This window comes from Sinocyclocheilus grahami, unplaced genomic scaffold (assembly GCF_001515645.1).
Source record: "Sinocyclocheilus grahami isolate Dianchi unplaced genomic scaffold, SAMN03320097.WGS_v1.1 scaffold579.1, whole genome shotgun sequence".
NCBI classification, from domain to species: domain Eukaryota; kingdom Metazoa; phylum Chordata; class Actinopteri; order Cypriniformes; family Cyprinidae; genus Sinocyclocheilus; species Sinocyclocheilus grahami.
Window position 1 is genome coordinate 1,137,283 of NW_015505758.1, and position 21,157 is coordinate 1,158,439.

The 21,157-nt window shown below is 36.5% G+C and overlaps 4 protein-coding genes across 4 annotated transcripts in view; 2 read left to right on the forward strand and 2 right to left on the reverse strand.

Annotated features, from left to right (window-relative positions):
* Nucleotides 1-1,939: 1,939 nt before the first annotated feature.
* On the reverse strand, nucleotides 1,940-9,629 carry LOC107556787 (uncharacterized). The gene is made up of 6 exons (XM_016239992.1): nucleotides 9,537-9,629; nucleotides 6,146-7,114; nucleotides 5,876-5,946; nucleotides 2,461-2,950; nucleotides 2,224-2,314; nucleotides 1,940-2,127 (listed from the first exon to the last, which is right to left on the reverse strand). Exons 1-6 carry the CDS (start codon nucleotides 9,627-9,629, stop codon nucleotides 1,979-1,981), a joined length of 1,863 nt encoding a protein of 620 aa, XP_016095478.1. The 3' UTR covers nucleotides 1,940-1,978.
* Nucleotides 9,630-10,600: 971 nt separating this feature from the next.
* On the reverse strand, nucleotides 10,601-13,756 carry LOC107556828 (uncharacterized). The gene is made up of 7 exons (XM_016240061.1): nucleotides 13,681-13,756; nucleotides 13,350-13,489; nucleotides 12,975-13,164; nucleotides 11,524-11,662; nucleotides 11,285-11,449; nucleotides 10,963-11,041; nucleotides 10,601-10,841 (listed from the first exon to the last, which is right to left on the reverse strand). Coding segments are annotated over exons 1-7 (765 nt in total). The 5' UTR covers nucleotides 13,682-13,756; the 3' UTR covers nucleotides 10,601-10,790.
* Nucleotides 13,757-14,537: 781 nt separating this feature from the next.
* Nucleotides 14,538-19,267, forward strand: LOC107556788 (NADH dehydrogenase [ubiquinone] iron-sulfur protein 8, mitochondrial-like). The gene is made up of 8 exons (XM_016239993.1): nucleotides 14,538-14,615; nucleotides 15,393-15,449; nucleotides 15,956-16,021; nucleotides 16,097-16,186; nucleotides 16,304-16,476; nucleotides 18,412-18,540; nucleotides 19,111-19,178; nucleotides 19,261-19,267. The coding sequence occupies exons 2-8, from the start codon at nucleotides 15,407-15,409 to the stop codon at nucleotides 19,265-19,267; spliced, it is 576 nt and encodes a 191-aa protein (XP_016095479.1). The 5' UTR covers nucleotides 14,538-14,615; nucleotides 15,393-15,406.
* Nucleotides 19,268-19,822: 555 nt separating this feature from the next.
* The window catches only part of LOC107556789 (syntaxin-3-like), a 6,595-nt gene continuing 5,260 nt past the window's right edge, over nucleotides 19,823-21,157 (forward strand). Inside the window, exons 1-4 of the mRNA XM_016239994.1 lie at nucleotides 19,823-19,909; nucleotides 20,209-20,308; nucleotides 20,417-20,491; nucleotides 20,623-20,693. Coding sequence (XP_016095480.1) covers nucleotides 19,823-19,909; nucleotides 20,209-20,308; nucleotides 20,417-20,491; nucleotides 20,623-20,693 — 333 coding nt within the window. The remainder of the gene's footprint in view (nucleotides 19,910-20,208; nucleotides 20,309-20,416; nucleotides 20,492-20,622; nucleotides 20,694-21,157) is intronic.

Below are 21,157 nucleotides of genomic sequence, written 5' to 3' on the forward strand. Positions count from 1 at the left end.
CTGTTTTTCAATTAAATGCACGCACTATAGTTTCTCACTAACTATAGAAACACCTTTTCTGTCCTTCTTTCGTAATTTTCTCTTCTTTAAAATATCTTTGTCTTTCTCTCAGTCTGGTAAAAAAATTTTGCCTTGATGGATCCTTCTGGGATTTTCAAATTTTTAAACGTGGTGAGCCCAACCACATGTACACTAGCTCGGAGGAATGCGTTGAGATGAACTGGAAAGGTAAGAACAGAGAGACACTAATGGGCTATAGGATAATCACATTCAATTTTCACATTCAAAAACTACATGTTTTGCTAAATGATTTATTACAGTGATATTGATGCTGTGAGGACTTTTAAATATTTGGTAAGACACACTGCAGAAGGTAGAATAATCTCTTCATTTCACTGTCCCTCACATTTTCAGAGACTGGAAGATGGAATGACGATTCTTGTTACGCCAAGAAAAACTACATATGTGCCTTCAAACAAAATGCCATCTTAAAACCAGGCTCTGTGAAGTAGTTTTATCTATGTATCATCCCATAAAACTTTCTGAATAAAATTATTTACTCTGCATCAACAACAAAAAAACTTACAATAAAATAAAAATAAAAACAGTCTTATTATTGGGAGATGCGACGGTCTGTATACTTACCATTGGAAAAAGTGTAACGGCTAACTTGGATCACGTGAGGCACCTCAGCCAATCTTACAATGATCTCTGGTCTCCTTCCCTGTGTACCACCAAAGCCACGGCATTAGCATAGCCCAGGGGTCACCAAACCCGGTCCTGGAGGGCCAGAGTCCTACAGGGTTTAGCTCCAATCCCAATTAAACACACCTGAACCAGCTAATCAAGGTCTTAGGTCACCAGGGTTCACCAAACTCTGTCCCCGGACCAACCAGGACAGAGTTTGGTGACCCCTGGCATAGACATTGCGATTTTTGGCTAAAGGTTGTAGGCTCTCTGTTCTCATCCAGGTAAAGTTCTTCATGGATAAAGTAGCGGCGCACTAAGTAATCAGTGTAGCTTTCAGCGCCCTCTTTTGGTGAAAATAATAACGACACGATTGCTCTGAAAACCAACTGGTTATGTTGGCACATTGTACATTTTAATTTACATTGTAATTTCGGGTTGGGGGACGTCTGGTCACCATAAAAAATATATAATTATAGGGGAAAGATGGCTTTAACTCACTATCCTTAATCTAGCTAGTGCTTGTGTCGGTTTTATGACAAAAAAAGGTTTTTCTTTTTTTTCTTTGCCATAAACTATTAAACCAAATTTATTTAGGCTGCAAAAAGACCCAGAATAAATAGATAACGACATTCATCCAGGAATACTTGAATACAATATTTCATTAGATTAGATAGCTTAGAATTATCATGAGCACATTAAGCACAAAACTGAGTTCAGGGAGTGTGATAAAGAACTCAATAGAAGGAAAACACATTTTAATACATGTTGGTGATTTACAATTCATTACAATTCATTAGTGGAATCTAAGGACAGCAAAGGACACACACAATGTAATATTACATGATATTTAGCATAATAATAAGGATTGTGGGGGAAAAAACTGTGCTTTACAGGTAATCAACAGCTATGAATGAACAGGTGTATTATTAACTTAAAATAATAAAAACAAATGTGTATATTGACAGAGCATCATATTTATGACTTTCTGAGAATTGAGATTTGTTGGGAAAATAATTGTTAGGTGAAAAAGGTTAATTCTTTTTAGCAAATGTGAATGTTATCCATTGTAACATCCCCCATCTTTTGAACACCGGTAAATTTCCTTTAACTTCTCTTTTGAATTTTCAAGCCTTTACAGTCGAGGTGTGTTTTAATCTGCCAAGGAAGTATGGAACAAGGCACACCATTCTGATTGAACAATGGAATCGATGTTATGCAATATGGTCTTTCTCTGTTTGTGCTTTGGGTTTCATAGATTAATGACCATGATCATGATGTCAGTAACTGGTCAGGAGTGATATGGATGTAATGGCAAATGCAGAGGAGGAGATGTGGAAAAGGGGATGCTATGACGTGGTTGAGATGCGCTGACAGGGGATTCATTCAGGATTACAGGGGGAATCTTGTAGAATATGGCACTCGACGTTTCTGTTTTTACTGGAAGAGAAAAAGAGTGAAATAAATGTCAGTTTTGCATATGTTCATTGCTCTCATTCAGTAAATTCACTCCAACCCTCCTCAGATTTTTCTCACCTTTTTTGTGCTTTTTGGGTGGTCGGTGGTGTCTCTTTTTGCTAAGACGATTTCGATTCTTGAGGGCAGAGTTGTCTAGCAATTCAAATGACTGAGAGAGAAAGTATTTTTATCATTTATTACACTTATTCATTGAGTTATAGTTAAAATAAAGCTAAAAGAATTAACATTCTCTCACATATTAACATAATCTAGTTACTTTCACTACAGAAAGCAATATAGAAAAATGTTCCCCACCTTGACTGCTGAAAGGTCCAGTGGAGCATCTGATGCCTTTCTTTGCATTAATGGAAAGTCATTTCTGTCCACACGGTCATAGATGTCTTCTGATTTGTTTGACTTACAGTCTATCCCAGCCCTTTGTTTTATTGCATTACTTGTTAGCAGTGCCTTAGGTATAGCAAATATGTTTGCATCCTGTTCCACTTGTTTTACATCCAAGTCACTGCTCGCTTTTGCTACATTGTCCTCTTGAGGATCACAAACACTGTCTTGATTGTCCTTTATGTCCTCTGACTGGTCCTGCTCTGGTGTCGGAAGAGGAACGTTTTGCTGAATATCCTTTTCTGGTTGGAGAGCAACATTTGTCATTGACTGATCACTAGTGTCTTTCTCAGTTGGACTTTCTTTGCTGGGCAGGTAACTGAGCCATTCGCTCCCGGTGAATATTTCCTCCATTAAGTTGATCGGTTCAAGATTGAGTTTGAAGTCTTTTAAGGTAAATCTTCTGCTCAGAAAGACAAGAAATATTAGATAAATTTCAATCAATTTAACTCGAAACACATAGGAATTGGATGTTTTGTTTTTAATGGTTTTAACCAGTGCAAACTGTAGTTATTTTCATCCCTAAATGTAGCCTTTGTAAATTCAAAACCTTTGTTGTTCCCTCAATGTATGATACAGGGATTTTAATTAACAACGGATTAACAGTGTGCAACCCAAGATATCACCAGAGGCTAAATATTTCCCCCGTTAATCTTTTGACAGATCATTGCCGTACACTTTAACAGTTTTTCCGTGTTTAGGAGGATGCCGTGTTTTATGTGGACTAACAGTCATGTAGCATTAAAGGGCCAGACTAACAGACCTTTGTTACAACATGCATGTTTGTGTTTGATTTATTCCATCATTTCACATAAAAGGAATGTCACAGGACTAGAAATATGAGCTCTGAGTTATAAATAGGTTGACTGGGTAATGCTACAATAAAGGAAGTGTTGTAGATTTTGTAAAACAACGTTTCAAATGGAAAAAGGTCAAAAGATTATGTGCATATGGCATAAATAAAATGCATAATTGTCCTATTAAAAGTAACTCTCGCCATAAAAAATGTTCGGAAAAGGCCTGTGGTTTGCAGAGTTGTTATCATTAACTAAACCTAAAACTATTCAAAATCATTTTAGTTCATTGAAATGAATATGAAAATAAAACAAATATAACTTGGCTAAATGAGTTTAAGTAATACAATTACTAAAACTAAAACTGAAATAAATTAAAGCTAATTACAGTGTCTCATTTTTTTCACGTTTTGTTATGTTGCTGCCTTATGTTAAACTGCTTTAAATTACTTTTTTTCCACATCAATCTACACTCCATACACCATACTGACAAAGCAAAAACAGAATTGTCACAACTTCGTAAATGTATTAAAAATAAAAAAAACTGAAATAAGTATATTGCATAAGTATTCAACAAAATATTTACTGAAGCACCTTTACAGCCTCAAGTCTTTTTTGTATGATGCGACAAGCTTTTTTCATTATCATTTGGCAATTATCTGCCATTCTTCACCTCGCCTCTCCACCTCTCAAGCTTTGTCAGGTTGGATGGGGGCAGATGCACATTTTCAGGTTTCTCCAGAAATATTTGACTGGGTTCAATCCCAGGCTCTGGCTGGGCCACTCAAGGACATTCACAGAGTTGTCTATAAAGCTAAAAATAAAAACAAACATGCAAATAAATAAGCAACAGTCTCTCCATCATCTATTCCATCCTCAGAGACTCATCAGAGTTAATATATTGATATACAGTGCCTTGCGAAAATATTCATACCCCTTCTTTTTTTCACGATTTGTTGTTGCAGCCTTATGTTAAACTGCTTTAAATAACTGCTACCAGCACACTTTACTTTTGGGATGGTACTCTGCAGGTGATGAGCAGTGCCTGGTTTCCTTCAAACATGATGTTTGGAATTGAGGTTCATCAGACCAGATAATACCGTTTCTCACAGTCTGAGGGTCCTTTAGGTCCTTTCTTCAAATTCAATGTGTGTTTTCATGTGTCTACACTGAGGAGAGGATTGAGTTTGGCCACACCACCATAAAGCACAGATCGGTGGAGTGTTGCAGTGATGTTTGTCCTTCTGTAGGTTTCTCCTGTCTCCACATGTGATCATGGAGCTCAACTAGAATGACCATCAGCTTCTTGTTCATCACTCTAACCAAAGCCCTTCTCCATCAATTGCTCAGTTTGGCCAGGAGGCCAGCTCTAGGAGGAGTCCTGGTTGTTTCAAAGTTCTTCCATTAAGGATAACAGACTACATGCTTCTATGACCCTTCAATGAAGCAGATTTTTTCCCTGAACTCTTCCACAGATGTGTGGCTTGATGCAAACCTGTTTCTGAGCTCTACAGGCAGTTCTTTTGACCTCAGGGCTTGGTTTTTGCTCTGATATGCATTATCAGCTGTTAGACCTTTAATTAAGATGTGTGTGCCTTTCCAAATCATACCCATTCAATTGAATTTGCCACAGGTTAACTTCACTCAAAGTGTAGTAACATCTACAAGCAATATGAATGCTCCTGAGCTAAATTTCAACTGTCTCAGATAGAGTACTTATGCAAAGGAATCACTTAAGTTTTTTATTTTTAATAAATTTGCAAAGATGTTAAAAAACTGTTTTTGCTTTACCATTATGGTGCATGGAGTGTAGATTGATTGAAAAAGTAATTTAAAGCAGTTTAACATAAGGCAGCAACATAACAAAATATGAAAAAATTAAAATTAATACTTTTGTAAGGCATTGTATATATATATATATATATATATAGTTCAGTCATGAAACTCTAGATGGCACAGGCGATGGGTTGTTAACGTAACTGATGATATTCAGAGAGTTAAACGACTTGGCACAAGCTGATTGGTTCATGCTGCATATGCAGCCAATGAGCTTACTGCCTTGCATTTAAATGGCTGGCTAGCATTCACTAGAGATTCTTGTAGTGCGCTTTCAGAGTTTCTCTGAAACCCTCCACCTTCCCCAGCTCCATCTGTATAGATCTGCTACGGGTTATTTTATATAAACATTTTATATTAAATACTCATGGCACCGTATCGCCATATGCATTGGCAGTAGCAAGTTCCTGTACATGCCTGCAGCAGCAGCAATAATCTACAACTACAGCAATAACCAACAGCAGCAGCAATTCAGCAGCAACGTAGCAGATCTGTTCCGCCAAGACCAAATACATTAACATTGTCATATCCATCACCATGCTAAAATCTTCCGAGAGTTGTCATGATTGAAATATATTTTTAAGAAAAATGACAACTGAAAATAAAAAAAGTGAATTCAAATTATTATTAAATACTATAACATTATATAAATATTACTAAAATAACTTAGGAAATTAAATATGTTCAATGTATCCCACCTGTCTAAGAAAACATATTTCCCCTTTTTTGGTGGAAGTGGTGGTGGAATCTCAGGAGCCTCGGCTTCCATCTCCATGGAATTCAGCTGCACGGTGATTCATTGTGATTTGAGTTTGAAAAACAAGCCCAAGGAAAAGTTCAATAGTTAAAAATAAGCAAACCAAAAAAGTTATTTATCAGTTACAACATTCATTAAAGTTCATTCATAGTGTAAGAGATCTGTCATACATTAGAAGTACGAGGATAGAAGTATGAAGAAGTAAACATACATTTTGTCCTTCTTCCTCCACACTGCCTTGGATGCTTTTGCTGCTGGTGTGCTCACAATCATGTTTATCTTTAAGCTTTTCCATCAGTTTCTGAGTAAGATTCTTCATTTTGTTTTTCACTCCTTTCTTTTGCGTTTTGGTGAGTGGGATGTCATGTTCTGCATCCCCGATGCTCATGACTGAATCCTCCTGTCCCAAAATCATAGCAGCTTTGTGGAAGCTTTTCATTGACATTGCATTTGCAATATCTTCATATTCCCATAGGTTTGAAATACTTGGAGCTGAGAGGGGTCTCTCTTCCTTACGCTTGTGTTGTACTGGATCTGAAGCGGACCTTGTTGTCTTGCTTGTAAGGTTCACAGCAGTTTGATGGGTCAGAACCCTTCTTGTGTCCATACTGATTGGATTTGAAGGACCACCACAAGCTTCATCTGGTGGTTCATGCTTAAACCCCACCTGTGCAGAGTCTACTTTATCTGAGGACACAGAGAGGTAAGATGTGTGTGCAGATGTTTCTTGAGATGGATTGTTAGGCAATAATGCAGCTCCAGCCACATGCTCTTTCATGCTAGTCTCTTTGTTCTTTTTGTCCTCCAAAAACTCACTTTTACTTGGCTGCTGACTTAATTCTGAAGCTTGTGTTTCTTTGGACAAAGAGACAGGGAGAAATCTCTTCCTCTCCCAATTAGGAAGGGCGTCTGGAGGCTCTTTGACCTCTTCAACAACTTCCTTTCCATCTTCTGTTTCAGAACTCCTAGTTGGTTGCTCCTCATCACCATCAGATCTGACTGTGCTATATTTCCTGTCTTCTTCATTTGTTATATGTTCTTCAGACTCCAGAGAATGGTAAAACACACTTTTACAGGCCGTATCTGGGTGTGAAATGGGATGTTTGTGTTTTAGACTAAGTTTCGCCAGCATAGACTGCAGTAGTGGAATATCATTCCGCAGACCATTCCTCACATCGCTCTGCATGAAAAGAGACATATTATGTTCTTATAAAATGAGTTCATGGCATTATTCATCTTTTTATTTTAACTTACTTTAAAAAAATATATAGGTTCCAAAAGGGTGTTTTCACAGTGATAACGTAGAATAACAATTTTTGGTTCCCCAAAGAAACTTTCAGTGAACAGTTCTTAATATACCTTTTTTTTTTAGTGTAAAGAACTTTTTAATAATCTAAAGAACCTTTTTCCACTATAAATAACTTTTTGTGCAATGGAAAGGTTCCATGAGTGTTAAAGGTTCTTCATGGAACCATTGATGCCAATGTAGTCCCCTAGTTCTAATAGTACTATACATTGTATTTTTTTTTTTAAGAGTTTACAATACTAGTGACATACCATTTACTCTTATATATTATATATCATACAAATCTTATCACATTTGATCTTTTTGTGCTCTTGAAAACTTAAAAGCCTTTTTTGCAAAGGAATCTTATCTATTGTATCTAGCATCCATTTTTCATACCTTTGCTGTTTCTTCCTCCATAGCCTCTCATTTTCTTTCATCCTTTACAGGTCCTTTACATTCATCCTTCAAGTCATATCCAGTATTGCTTTGTCACTTTGAAGTGTATTAAACCTTATTGTCTCTTTTCTTCAAACCAGTCAACAGCACTTGCAAAGCACCTTGTTTCTGTGCCTACCTCTCTCAGCCACTGCATGCCTTCTCTGTTGTTTATCTTCCTTGTATAGTCTAGCATTTCCGTAATGCCAAAACCTGTTTTCTAAATCTTATCTCACAAACACTTATCTCTTTCTTTCCCCATTTAATGAATGTATTTTTGCATTAAATATGAAATCTGCATTAAATAACTTTGCGATAGAGTGTTTATATCATTAAAAAATGTGCTGATATTTCAAAATGTGCAGCTGAATGTAACACATAGAGGCAGGGATACTGTAAAATATTAAGTCAATAATACTGGCCTACAGTTTACATAGAGAATAAGATGTGAATGTGTCTTAATGTCAGGGCCGTAGCTGGGGTTTGCAGGGCCCCGGTGCAGGTTGTACCCGTGGGCCGTTTGAAATAAAATAAATAAATAGAACGAACATACAAATTAAATAATGTTAAATTTTTTTCAAGTTTGTATAGGTTTTAAAGTACAGAAACAGAATAATCAAATGTAAAATATCATTGCATAGTCTTCACTGTATAAATTAAATATAGAATCATTCTTATTAAAACTACAACGTAATTCAGTTAAGAACAGTGAATGATTTTCTCTCTTTTATTTTCTTAGATTAACATTAAGGACACAGACAACAGCTAGTAAATTAGGTGCAGTCACTTTAAGAGACAATGCAGTGCAAAGGACTGGCCAGCTAGAAGTAAGCACAATGGTCAGACAAACTTGACAAACAGGAATGTCTGAAGAATTCCTTCTGGGACTTTCCACTTCATCTTTGGACTACATTCTTGATCGCAAATTATTTCACTTCTTCATGACCCGTGTATGCGTTCATACATAAACACTTATCTGAGCACACTTTCACAGATAGATATGCTCATATATACATCCACTCCAGTGAAAACATGTAGGTTGCTTACAGCATACTGTGCAGTAAATAGTATACTGCAGTGGTTTTGTCTTATTTATTTATTTAATTATTTATTTAGTTTGTGCAAGACCAATGTGGGCCCTGTTCTCCTGGTATAATTAATAAAAAATAATTATATATATATATATATATATATATATAGCTGGAATATATTGTAGCATTGCATTGTGAGATACAGTATTCCATGCAGTGTGCTATTCTGCATGTTGCATATTTTGGCAAATGTATATCAAACTTCCTGGAGGCCCACAATCCCTGCAGAGTTTCGTTCCAACACTGCTCGAACACACATACCATGTAGTTTGCCAGTAAGCCTGAATGACTTGATTGTAGTAGGACTTGATGTAGTTTTCCAGTAAGTCTGAAGGATCAGGTGTGTTGAATTAGGGTTGGCGCTGAACAATGCAGGGCTGTGGCTTTACAGGAACAGGAGTTTTGCAACACTGGGCTATTCCATATACAGGAAATCTGCACACTGTACACATACTACAAAACTAGTATGAGCAGAACGGTTGTATGCTAAACCAATGAAAGGCTACAGTGGTCGTCACGTGATCTAGATTGCGGAAACCAAACTTTGTACATTGTACACATTAGTCCACGTGTTTTGCTACTGTCGTTCTGATTTGGATTGTATCTCTTTTATTTGAAAATGAACATGTCGGCGGTCGTTCACGTTCTTATACCCTTCCTGCTTTGCACTGTGCTTGCAAACACTCACATTTTTGACAAAGTTTTAGTGGATGTCGCTTATGATCATGCACAGCACATGCCGAGCACAGTTGAGCCACGGAGATACGGCGTCCATGCGCTACTTTTACTTGGCCGTGCTGGCCTGCTCTGGTTTTGTGGTCCTGAAGCTTCTGGATCACTTTCTTGCAGAGTACTGGATGTTTCAAAATCTTTCTGGACATTTCTGGTCCAAAGTTTGCGACATTCTGCAGTTTCATTACAGTTTTTGTTTTCTCACCCGCCTTAGTGAAAATACACACAAACGCTCTTCATAAATACCCATACATAACATTTAATGTCGTACTTACATTTAATAGGTTATATTTAATGTGTATTGTGAACACAATGCAACTGAATAATAAGACAATGATCATTACATGTTTAAACTCGTATTTTGTCTAAATGGATGCTTTGTCCACTTTCATCTTGATTATCCATTTAGTAATGTTCAGAACAGTGTAAGAAAATAACTTGGTAATTAATCGATTTTTCAGGAAAACAGTCAAATATTTGGATTTCATCTCTTAGAATACAGTATTATATTTTCAAATCATATATACAAACTCACAATTTGAGGCATTTTAGTGTGTGTGTTTTTCTATCCCGGTGGGGACTTAAACCTGAATACACACCAACTCATGGGGACTCGTGTCACTGTGGGGACCTAAATTGAGGTCCCCTTGGGGAAATGGGCTCATAGATCCTACAGAATGAGTTTTTTTTTGAGAATGTAAAAATTCAGAAAGTTTTCTTTGAGGGGTAGGTTTAGGTGTAGGATGATAGAAAATACGGTTTGTACAGTAGAAAAACATACGCCTATGGAGAGTCCCCACAAATATAGTAAACCAGATGTGTACAAATTCACTATTTGATGCATTTTAATGTGCGTGTGTTCATGATGTTATGTCTTAAGCATGATTATCAGGTTTTCAAGTTGAAGACGAATAAAAAATGGACAGCCTGTTCTATATGCCTTAACTTGATGAATTAAAATAACACTTTGAGCAAAAACATCTATCAGATTTATTATTAGCTGCATGTCTGCCTTTACCTACACTGCAATATTTGTATCTCAGCACACATCTAGTCATAAGACAGAGTGTAATTTCTTCCCATTAAAATCATGATGAGATGCATAACAAAATATGTCGCACAACTTTTCAATCATCTTTATTTTAAATCTTCATATTTCAAGCCTTGTAATGCCGGTCAGCATTGGATCGGGAAAAGCTGATCTCCTTTTGTTCCAAAACAGTATGAGTACTGCTTTTCGGAAGTCTTTATTAGTGCAGTAGATAAAGGTTTAAACCACAGTCCAGATACACCATTACTGATGACAGTGATCACAGCCATTCAGGGGATGGGGATAGACCAAGCCTTCCAAGGAGAACCAACTAAAAAGAATAAACAGAATAGTTAACATGGAAAAAAACCATTAAAATTAAGCATTTGAAAGAGTGACTCCAAAAAACGGACAGAACAGAAAATTATTTCACACTAACAGACTTTTCTCACCTCGGATGCAGCAAATGGAGCATAGCAGAACAGATACAAGATCACCAGCAGTGGCGTGACAGAAGACAGGTCACCCTGGCTATGAACAGATAAAATGTGGACATTTAAACTATCACAGGAAAATTGAGAAATGGGAGGAATTTGAAGATATTTGATTATTTTCTATACCCACTGTACATCTTTGATGGCCTGAGGGTGAGTAAATTTTCAGCAAATTTTCATTTTATAAGTATATAAGTTCATAAGTATATAGGTATTAATCTTTAAAACTCCATATGAATGCTTTAAAAATTCTGTGTTCACCATTTCCAACTTTACGAACCTGGAACCGTCTTTTCCAAGGCCTACACAAGTCAGGATGGAGCAGGAGAGTATGAGTAGAAATGGGATGAAGATGGAGATGGAGAAGGCACAGAGGATGTAAACCAGCATGTCAGAGTAACTGCTTTCCCAGAACACTGCACACAGCATTTCTGCTGGATCATACCTGAACATAGGAGATAGAATACAGTATAGATGCATATATTCGGAGCATCTCTGAGCATCTTCACTCTGGCTCACCTTATCCAGTCAAAGGCTACTGGCACTGCTCCAAATATAGCTCCAGTGCACCATGATGCCACACATGCCACCGCCATGAGAACAGACAGTCTTTTACCTTTAGAAGGAATTCCCATAAATCTCTGTACACAGAAAATAGCTGACGACAAAGAAGAAAATAATGGTATTATTGTAACATAACTCTTTTTTAAAGACAAATTTTAAAGACAAACGAGGAGTTTAGATCTCAGAATAACTTTTTCTAATTCATCTTAATAAAAAAACTGATTTAAATACATTTTTGAAACTCAAAGCAAGTTCAAAGACTTGCTTTAATCATGTTAAGAATTTTAGAGATTGTACATAACCAAATAATAATAATATAAACATTATATAATAATAATAAACCCATTTCATTACAAGACAAAGAAGATAAGCATGGTATTATTGTGACATAACTCTTTTTTAGATAACTTTTTTAAGGCACAAACGAGGAGTTTAGTTTTCAGAATAACTTTATTCAATCAATCAATCAATCAATCATTTTTTATTTCGGTCCTCACAGACAACTTTTCACAAAATAAATAAATAAATAAACATAATTACCGAAAAAGGTGTAGGCTGAAGCCTTGCTTATTATGCCTACCCTTTATACACAGTTAACTGATGAGCGACACTTTTCATTAAAAAAAAAAACAAGATAAACATGTTACAAAAACATTACCCCAAATGTACATACATAATTCAAAACAACATAACAAAAAACACACATTCGAATTGTTCCCAATATTTACAAAATACTCATTAAATTCTTTGACAATGTCAATCATTTCATTTATACTTAATTTATCATCATTAACAAAATAAGTTGGGTAATCTACTTTTTCAGTTTTCTTTTTAATTATACTATTAAGTACTTTCCATGTTATGTTATTCTTATGCTTGTCCAATAACTTATTATAATAGTCCTTTTTACTAAATCTTATAATGCTTTTTAATTTATTTTTATATATCTTATATTTATTTTCCACTTGTTTGGTTCTAGTTACTATAAATTTCCTGTATAATGCATTTTTCTTTTTACACGCTTTCTCGATTCCCTTAGTAATCCATGGTTTGTCCTCATTTTTTTTCTTAACGTTATTGTATAAATCACAAACTTTGCTGTCTAAATTAATAATGAAAGAAGGAAAAATCCCAAACACTTTTATCACTTGTTAGGAATATTAATTAAAACATCAACTTTTCTGCATTTCTGTCGCATTGTTTTTTTTTTTTTTCAATAAATATTACATTTCATTTAAGCTATGGTAGTGTGCAGGGTTTTTCTTCTTTTCTCACAATACTGTCCAACGCACCCATTCAGGTGTACAAAGAGGTGTGTATTTATTTTTCCTTACTGCTAATTACAATGAAAGCAGAATTCATAAAGATATACCATAGAGGTCAATTGTTTAGTGTCATAGCCATACCTATGCTTCCAATGGAAGAGGTGATGAAGGTGAACTTTAGCAAGCTCACCACCTCACACCACGGTGAAATCTGACCTTCACTCAGCACAGCTAAGAGGGAGCCACAGATGATGAGGATGGAGCAGAAGAAATCTGAGAGCGTGAGACTGAAAAGTGGCAGCCAGTAAAGGCACTGAAAATGGTCTTTACACTGTGAGAACGCAAAAAATAATAATACAAATTAAAGGCATGATGAGGTAGGAATTACATTTTAAAATGGATCTTTTTCTTTAGAGAAAAATATTCTCTCTCTCTCTCTCTCTCTCTAAACATATACATATATATATATACACACACAACAACAACTTATTTTATAAAATTACATATTATTCTTACCACTACTTTGACTACCAAAACCAATCCATTTCCCAAAACACCCAGCACCATCTCAGTGGTGAGAATGGGAGTGAGCACAGACTTCTCAATTTTGGACCAATAATTCTCCTCTGATTCCGTTATATTATCTGAAGCGTTCACTGAAATGAGTAAGAATTTTATTCAGACAAATTCACTTTCAAATTTCACAGCTTCTGGGAATCAGAAATCAATTTAGCATTGAAATTCAAAAATTATACATCAACCTCGATCTATGAAACAGCACTTCAACAGCACAGATTTATCTTTCAGAAAACATTACAGAGAATTTGTTTAAAGGTGATCGACTTACTTTGTCACCGAAGCAGAGACCTACAGATAAACCCAACAATTAGAAAAAGGAAAGCTTCACACTCGGTTGTTTTGTGGATATGTGACACAGAGAGCTCTGAACACAGTGAATACGTGAGGACACACATCACAGCTTTCTGCAATTAAACTTATCCTGCTTCATTAAGCTTTAACCATCTAACACTTTTTCAGCTTTCTTCACAGTGACAGCACCAATGGCTATGTAAGCATTTGTATTAGATTTTTTTTTTAGTTATTTTAGCATTTTAAACACCTGTAGAACCCATAAGGTAGTGACATAAACTTATTATATTAACTCATGCCTCACTGAACTCCTAAACTATTTTCAAAACTTATGTTTAAGTGAAGGATCTTATAAGAATACAATTTAAAAAATACAATTATTTATTATATTATATTTTGATTAAGAAAAAAAGATGTTTGGTGAATTATAATTGGGAATCTACCTGCCTCCAGTACTCCTTATTTCTTTTCAGATTTCTGGACTCACTAATCCTTATTATTATCTGAAGCATTCTGTGGGCTACAATAATCTTTTTTATTTTTTTGGTAAATCGGACTTTCATAAAGCCAAAGATTTATATGTCTAAATCTGGATTTTGCATTGGTTTAAAATATTTTATATATCTCTACAGAACAAAATTCTGAACTACAGTCAGTGTTGAATTTTTAATGATATAATAGAGAAACACGGGTTCACAATAATGGTAGTATTATTAATATTATTATTTTTGTATGTTTTATTAATTTATTTAGTATTTCAGTGTTTTTTTTCATGCATTGTGTCTGCAAGAAAAAAAAAGAAAAAAGAAAAAAAAAGAAAAAAGAAAAAAAAAACTCACTTCCGGCGTTGTGCATGTGCATTTTCTCAATCGTCCGCTGTTCTGGTTGAGAAGGCCAAATAGCGAGTGTCCGGTGAGTGCGAATTTATTTTTAAACTTTTTGCTTTCGTTGTCCATCCTTTAAGTTGGCATGCATCGCATTTTGTGGAACCGATGTAATTAATACAATATTCAAAAGTCAAATATTGGCATAACAGTTATACGAATGATAACAGTGTATAACGTTAGTCATTGAAAGTCCTTGAGAAATCATCCTGTGGCTATGCTACTACAAACACCGCACGGGCATAGAAGCAAATAACACTGAGCTATATATAATTATGCAGAGATTAAATATATAAATGCACATCGCAAAAACTGTATAGTAAATATGTACGAAGCCAAGTAGCTTGAGCTCGTGTCCTAAACCACTTGCTGCAGTCCTACAGTATCTGTGTTGCCCAGTCAAACAGTTGCCTTATTATTTTGGATGTGTTACATGTTGTCTATATTTTAAATAGCGATAGTTGATATGTGGTGCTCAAGTTAACCACATTTATGTAGCTGCTGCTTGCTATGTCAGCGGAACCAATTTTATGGGTTTTGTTTACGTTCTGTAAGGGGAAGTAATTCATGGTGCACTATTTTGTGTAACTGCCAACCTTTATCCCAATTAAAGTTATATTAGTATATTAAAGTAATGAAAGTAATATTGAATATTTTGAATGAGCCTATTGTTGATCATTAATTCGAAATAAAATGATTAAAATTTGTCAGTATATGACCACAAGAATGTTTAATGTTGTAATCTGAGAAATCAATATAACAAACCCTAGTTTCCCTCCCTCATCTTTGTCCCTATCACTTACAGTGCACTTCATTGAGATGTCTGCGGCATTACGTGTGGTCTACACCGTATCCAGGCCAGGTGGGTCTATGAATTATTAGAAGCAATATACGAGTAAAAACAAGCAACAAATACAGTGACATTTATGTATGTCTATATATGTGACCCTGGAGCACAAAAGCAGTCTTAAGTCGCTGGGGTATATTTGTAGCAATAGCCAAAAATACATTGTATGGGTCAAAATTATTGATTTTCTTTTATGCCAAAAATCATCATGTTCCATGAAGATATTTTGTAAATTTCCTACCGTAAATATATGAAAACGTACACATTTTTGATTAGTAATATGCATTGCTAAGAACTTCATTTGGACAACTTTAAAGGCGAATTTCTCAGTATTTAGATTTTTTTTGCACCCTCAGATTCCAGATTTTCAAATAGTTGTATCTCGACCAAATATTGTCATATATCACTTTCAGATGATATATAATTCTTATGACTGGTTTTGTGGTCCATGGTGACATATGTAATCAAAATAAAGTCTTAATTTCTCAGATGAGTGATTATGTCATGTGCTTACACCTTAGGGTCATTTCTGGCCAGACAAAATCTTGTACGTCCTCTCAGCCTATCCGCACACAGAGCAGGGATTAGTAAGTATCTCATGGTACAAAATATGGTCTTGGTATAAAACCTTTTACTATATCGTTGCTTTTTTCTATTTGCAGAATATGTTAATAATCAGGAGGAAGCCACAGATATGAAGTCCATCACGGACCGTGCAGCTCAGACTCTTTTGTGGACAGAGCTGTTCAGAGGTCAGTGATAACATGAGACTTTTATCGTTAACTTCTAAAGCACTTCCATAAAGTCCTCACTAAAATTATCCCCAGAACTCTAAAACGTAGGTCCACCTGATATTTGTCTTGATGCAGGTTTGGGAATGACCATGAGCTATCTTTTCCGTGAACCTGCCACAATCAACTACCCGTTCGAGAAGGGCCCTCTATCGCCCCGTTTCCGTGGCGAGCATGCGCTGCGCAGGTACCCCTCTGGAGAGGAGCGGTGCATTGCATGTAAACTTTGTGAGGCCATTTGTCCAGCCCAGGTACACTTTCTTTCTGATTGCCCTTGTTCATTCTAATATATCTTGACATTGTAGTAACAAACAGTAATTGCTAGTCATACGTTACTGCCGCGTTACATTGCTGACAGAATGCAGTGTTTTATAATCTAGAGATTGTAAAAAGGATGTAGCACACGCACTCAAGTGCCAGTGGATTAGAGACCTGCTCTCCCGCGAGACCCGGTGCACCAGAGTGCGGCGCGGGACAAGATGAGCGAGTGCTGGTGCGGGCGGGTAGACACTCGTGTGTGTGTGTGTGTGGGATGGGGGAGAATAAAATGATTCACGGGACTCCCACAAAATAGAAATATCTAAAACAAATAAATTGTTATTCATCTATTGCACAAAAGCAACATGAGCTAATATAAAATATAAACGATTAACAGGTGCAAGCGTATGCAGAGTTTCTATTTAGGCTATAACACGCGTTTGCAGCGTTAAGCAATGCAGTGCTGAAATTTGCATGCTCACGAATCCTCTCATTATAACACACGAATTGTAGACATTATGAAAGATTCATTATGCATATATTTATTGTGTTATAGATTTGTGAGATTGCGATGAACTGAGATGTCTTTTAGAGATTATAAATGCAGTGTTCTTTGCTGGCATTCTGCCATCCAACCCATGCACGCAGCAGCTGCTTGCTTTAGTTAAAAAGAACAGTGTTCTGTGAATGTTGATGCTTTAATAACAAATATTTATCGGGAGCATGTATGCTGGGATTTCATCAATTTCATGGAGAAAAAAGTAACGTAAATAGTAATGTAACTAATTACTTTTGAAATAAAGTAATCAGAACAGTAACGTGATTACTTTTAAAAGGAATAATCAGTAATTTGATTACATTTTCAGAGTAGCTTGCCCAACACTGGTCGTGGTCCCTTGCGGAGTGGCTCAACAGCGCGATATGCGGTATTATCGCCACATATATCATATCTGTGTGTTACGATATAATGAGGTCATATTCAGAAACCAATGAAATAGAAATAGAAACTAAATAGTGTTGAAACAGAAAGTGAAGAAAACAGAAGAGAATGTCAAAATAAGGGTCCGCATAACCGAACATAAACCTGACAATAAGATTATTGGGCTGTTGTTAGCCTATATTATGTATAACGGTTAGTTCTGATCTTCTAAACTGACTGGACAAGAGACTTTCTTCTGATATTTCACCTGCGCGTTCTAGACGGGCTGTCAGTCAGTGCAGTTACATTGTTGCACCACAAGGTCTTTAAACGGTTCATTCAACTACACGTTCAAAAAGATGATTCATCACACTGTTGAAATCATTTTAACTTTGAGCGCCACTTTAGAAGGCTCAGCTGACCAGCAATGCATCGATGCTAAACCAGAGAGTTTGCTTTTCTTGGACATGACAACCTATATTCACAAAAATATATGACTTGGCCTGAAGGACAGGTGCAGGTAATTGCACACGCTCAGTCGATCTCTCTCTCATTCGCTGTCTCTTTAGGCTTGTTAAGTGCAAGTCTACAGAGCCTCTGTACAAATCAGCATGGTTGGTAAAAATTTTTATCATTACTAACTTATTTAATATTCAGTACATGTGCACGAATTCGCTGTCTCTTTAGGCTTGTTAAGTGCAAGTCTACAGAGCCTCTGTACAAATCAGCATGGTTGGTAAAATTTTTTATCATTACTAACTTATTTAATATTCAGTACATGTGCACGAAGTGTAAAACGAGAAGGGCGTAAGCTTACGAAAAAAAGAAAACATGAAAATATCGCGGTTGCTGCGGTTCTTGCATTCCTCTGCAGTTGGCTCGTCAGTATTGCGATATTGCGGTTATCGCGACAGCCCTAGTAGGTTTATTTGTTCACACATGGGAATAAGAAGCATCATAGTGAAATTTAAATGTACAAGGTGACCTCCATGTTTTTTTTCTCTCTCAGGCCATCACCATTGAGGCAGAACCTCGTGTTGACGGCAGCAGGCGAACAACGCGTTATGACATAGACATGACCAAATGCATCTATTGTGGCTTTTGCCAGGAGGCCTGCCCTGTGGATGCTATTGTAGAGGTGAGCATAGCAGCACGTTTCAACTACGCATTGTGTCCCTTAACAGGCTATTTAAAGTGTCATCAGACAACGTGTCTAAAATAGGGGCGTTCAAACTGTTTTCTAGTGAGCCTGTGGAAATTTTGTGAGAACTTTACTAAATTAATTTTTTACAGCTGTCAAAATTAATACAGCACAGTACAATATAAAAAAGTATAGTGAGAGAAAACAAATAGAATATACACTACAATTCAAAAGTTTAGGAGTGGTAAGAAGTCACTTATCCTTACCTAAATAGCATTTATTTTAATTTTTTAAAAATACAATAAAACAGTAATATTATGAAACATTAATACAATTTAAAGGGGACATAACACACACAGTTTCTGCCAGTCTCATGTTAATCTTGAGTACTTATAGAGTAGTATTGCATCCTTCATATCTCCGAAGACAGATGCAGCTGTACCGCTCACAAAATAAGCAGGCAATTAAATAGGTTGATTTAAAATCTACATGGGGATGAAGGATAAATTAGATAAACCAGATTTATTAGAGTTAATGTCTACCTTTACCTGTCTGTCTTTTTCTTAGGGTCCCAACTTTGAGTTCTCCACAGAGACTCATGAGGAATTGCTTTATAAAAATTCTGTGTATTCTGTGTACACTATTCTGTGTAGTGTTACATTTCTGTAACTTTTAAGTTCCCGTTGAAAATAAATTGCAATGGTGTCTTTCTTTAAGTTTCTGACAATAACAAGTGGTTGCTGAAAAAAAAAATCTTAAACCAGCTTAATGTAGTTTGCTGGTCTTGGTCGGTGTCCCAGCCTGGTCAAGCTGGTCTGTTGGCTGGTCAGGCTGGGAGACCAGCTGGTCGTCTCTTACGTTGAGTCGCTGATGCTTATAGGGAAACTCTGTTTACTCTGATACTGAAGCCTGATTTTTTCATGGTAGTGTAACTGCACGAACCAATGGCACTTCAACCCACCAAAAGGGGTGGGGCTGACTGCTATACAAGTCAGATCTGAGCGCCATTTCGTCATAATTTTTCTCCTTCAGCGACGAAGATCATCTCCTCGCTGACTCTACAAGCAAGAAGCCAAAGAGAAAGAATTCTATTAATGTCAGACGCGTTTCTACGTGCTTGATGTAGGTAATTCAGAATGCGGATTCCCATCTGTCTCCGAGGGGAATAAGCCGCGTCTGTGTGTGGGGCCAGAAACTAGCTAAAAAAATTTTAAACTTGTTTTTAAGCAGAGAAAACACTATTTCTGCCAATTTATTAAACTTTCTGCTTTGGTTGTGTATGTCAAAACAGAAGTCGGACCAAACTCCTGATGATGTGGAAATTCCAGTGGAAAAAAAAGAGTTTATGGATGAGTTCTTTGCTCAGGTATAAGTGAATCAATGAATATGGACATTTGAACACACTCTTAAAAATAAAGTTACACACTATTGTTACACACTCTTAAAAATAAAGGTTCCAAAAGGGGGTTTTAACAGCGATGCCACAGAACAACTCTTTTGGGTTCCCCAAATAAACTTTTTGTGAACAGTTCTTAAAAGTAAAATGTTTTAATTTTTAAAAGTCCAAAGATTACTTATAGAACCACCAGTGCCGATAAAGAATCGTTATTTGTAAGAGTGCAGTTGAATGGACATTTGAAAGTCATTTCTGTATGCGTTCTACAGTTTGAAGAAATCCGCACCAGTATAGACAAGATTGATGAAAATATAGGCGAGATAAAGCGACTGTATTCCGTCATCCTCTCTGCACCGACATCAGACCAGAGTTAGTATAATTACATTTAACCTTAATTTTTATAAATTATTTATTTTTCTCTATTGCCTCCCTACCACATTCATGCTTTACATATATCTCATCACATTTCTCAAACAGAGACACAGGATGAATTGGAGGCAGTTACGAATGAGATAAAGAAATTGGCCAACAATGCTCGCAACAAACTCAAAAGTCAGTTTTCTGTTCTACTTTTGCTTGTTGAAGAAAATACATAATTATTTTTCAATAATAATTGGACAATATGCTACATCGCTATTATAAATTCTGAGTTGAAATATTTTGTCAACCAATGTTGTCAACAGGCATTGAGCAGATTTTGGCATCTAACACCGAGGAGAGGGTTTCAGCAGATATGCGGATAAAGAAATCTCAGGTAACCACTAGTCCTGCCAATAATCCTGTCACTTATGCCTGTGTCTGCGAACTGGCATACTTCACACCGAAACCATCCAACTCTTTGCTATTGACTCTCCTCTGAATCCCATCATCCTTGGTCTGCCCTGGCTAGAGAGACACAACCCCCGGATCTCATGGACCACTAAGCAGATTCTACAGTGGTCTGACTCCTGCCAAAGGAATTGTTTACTCACCAGCCTAACGCCCTCATCTCCCCGACCAGCCCAGATATTAGATGATTCACCGGTTCCGAGAATACCCCCTGAGTACCAGGACCTCGCTGACGCTTTCAGTAAGACCAAAGCCTCGCAACTTCCTCCTCACCGACTCCGTGACTGTGCGATCGATCTTCTTCCAGGATCAAACCCCATTAGAGGCAGAGTTTTCCCCTATCAAAGCCAGAGTCCGAGGCCATGAAGGTGTATATTGAGGAGGAGCTGT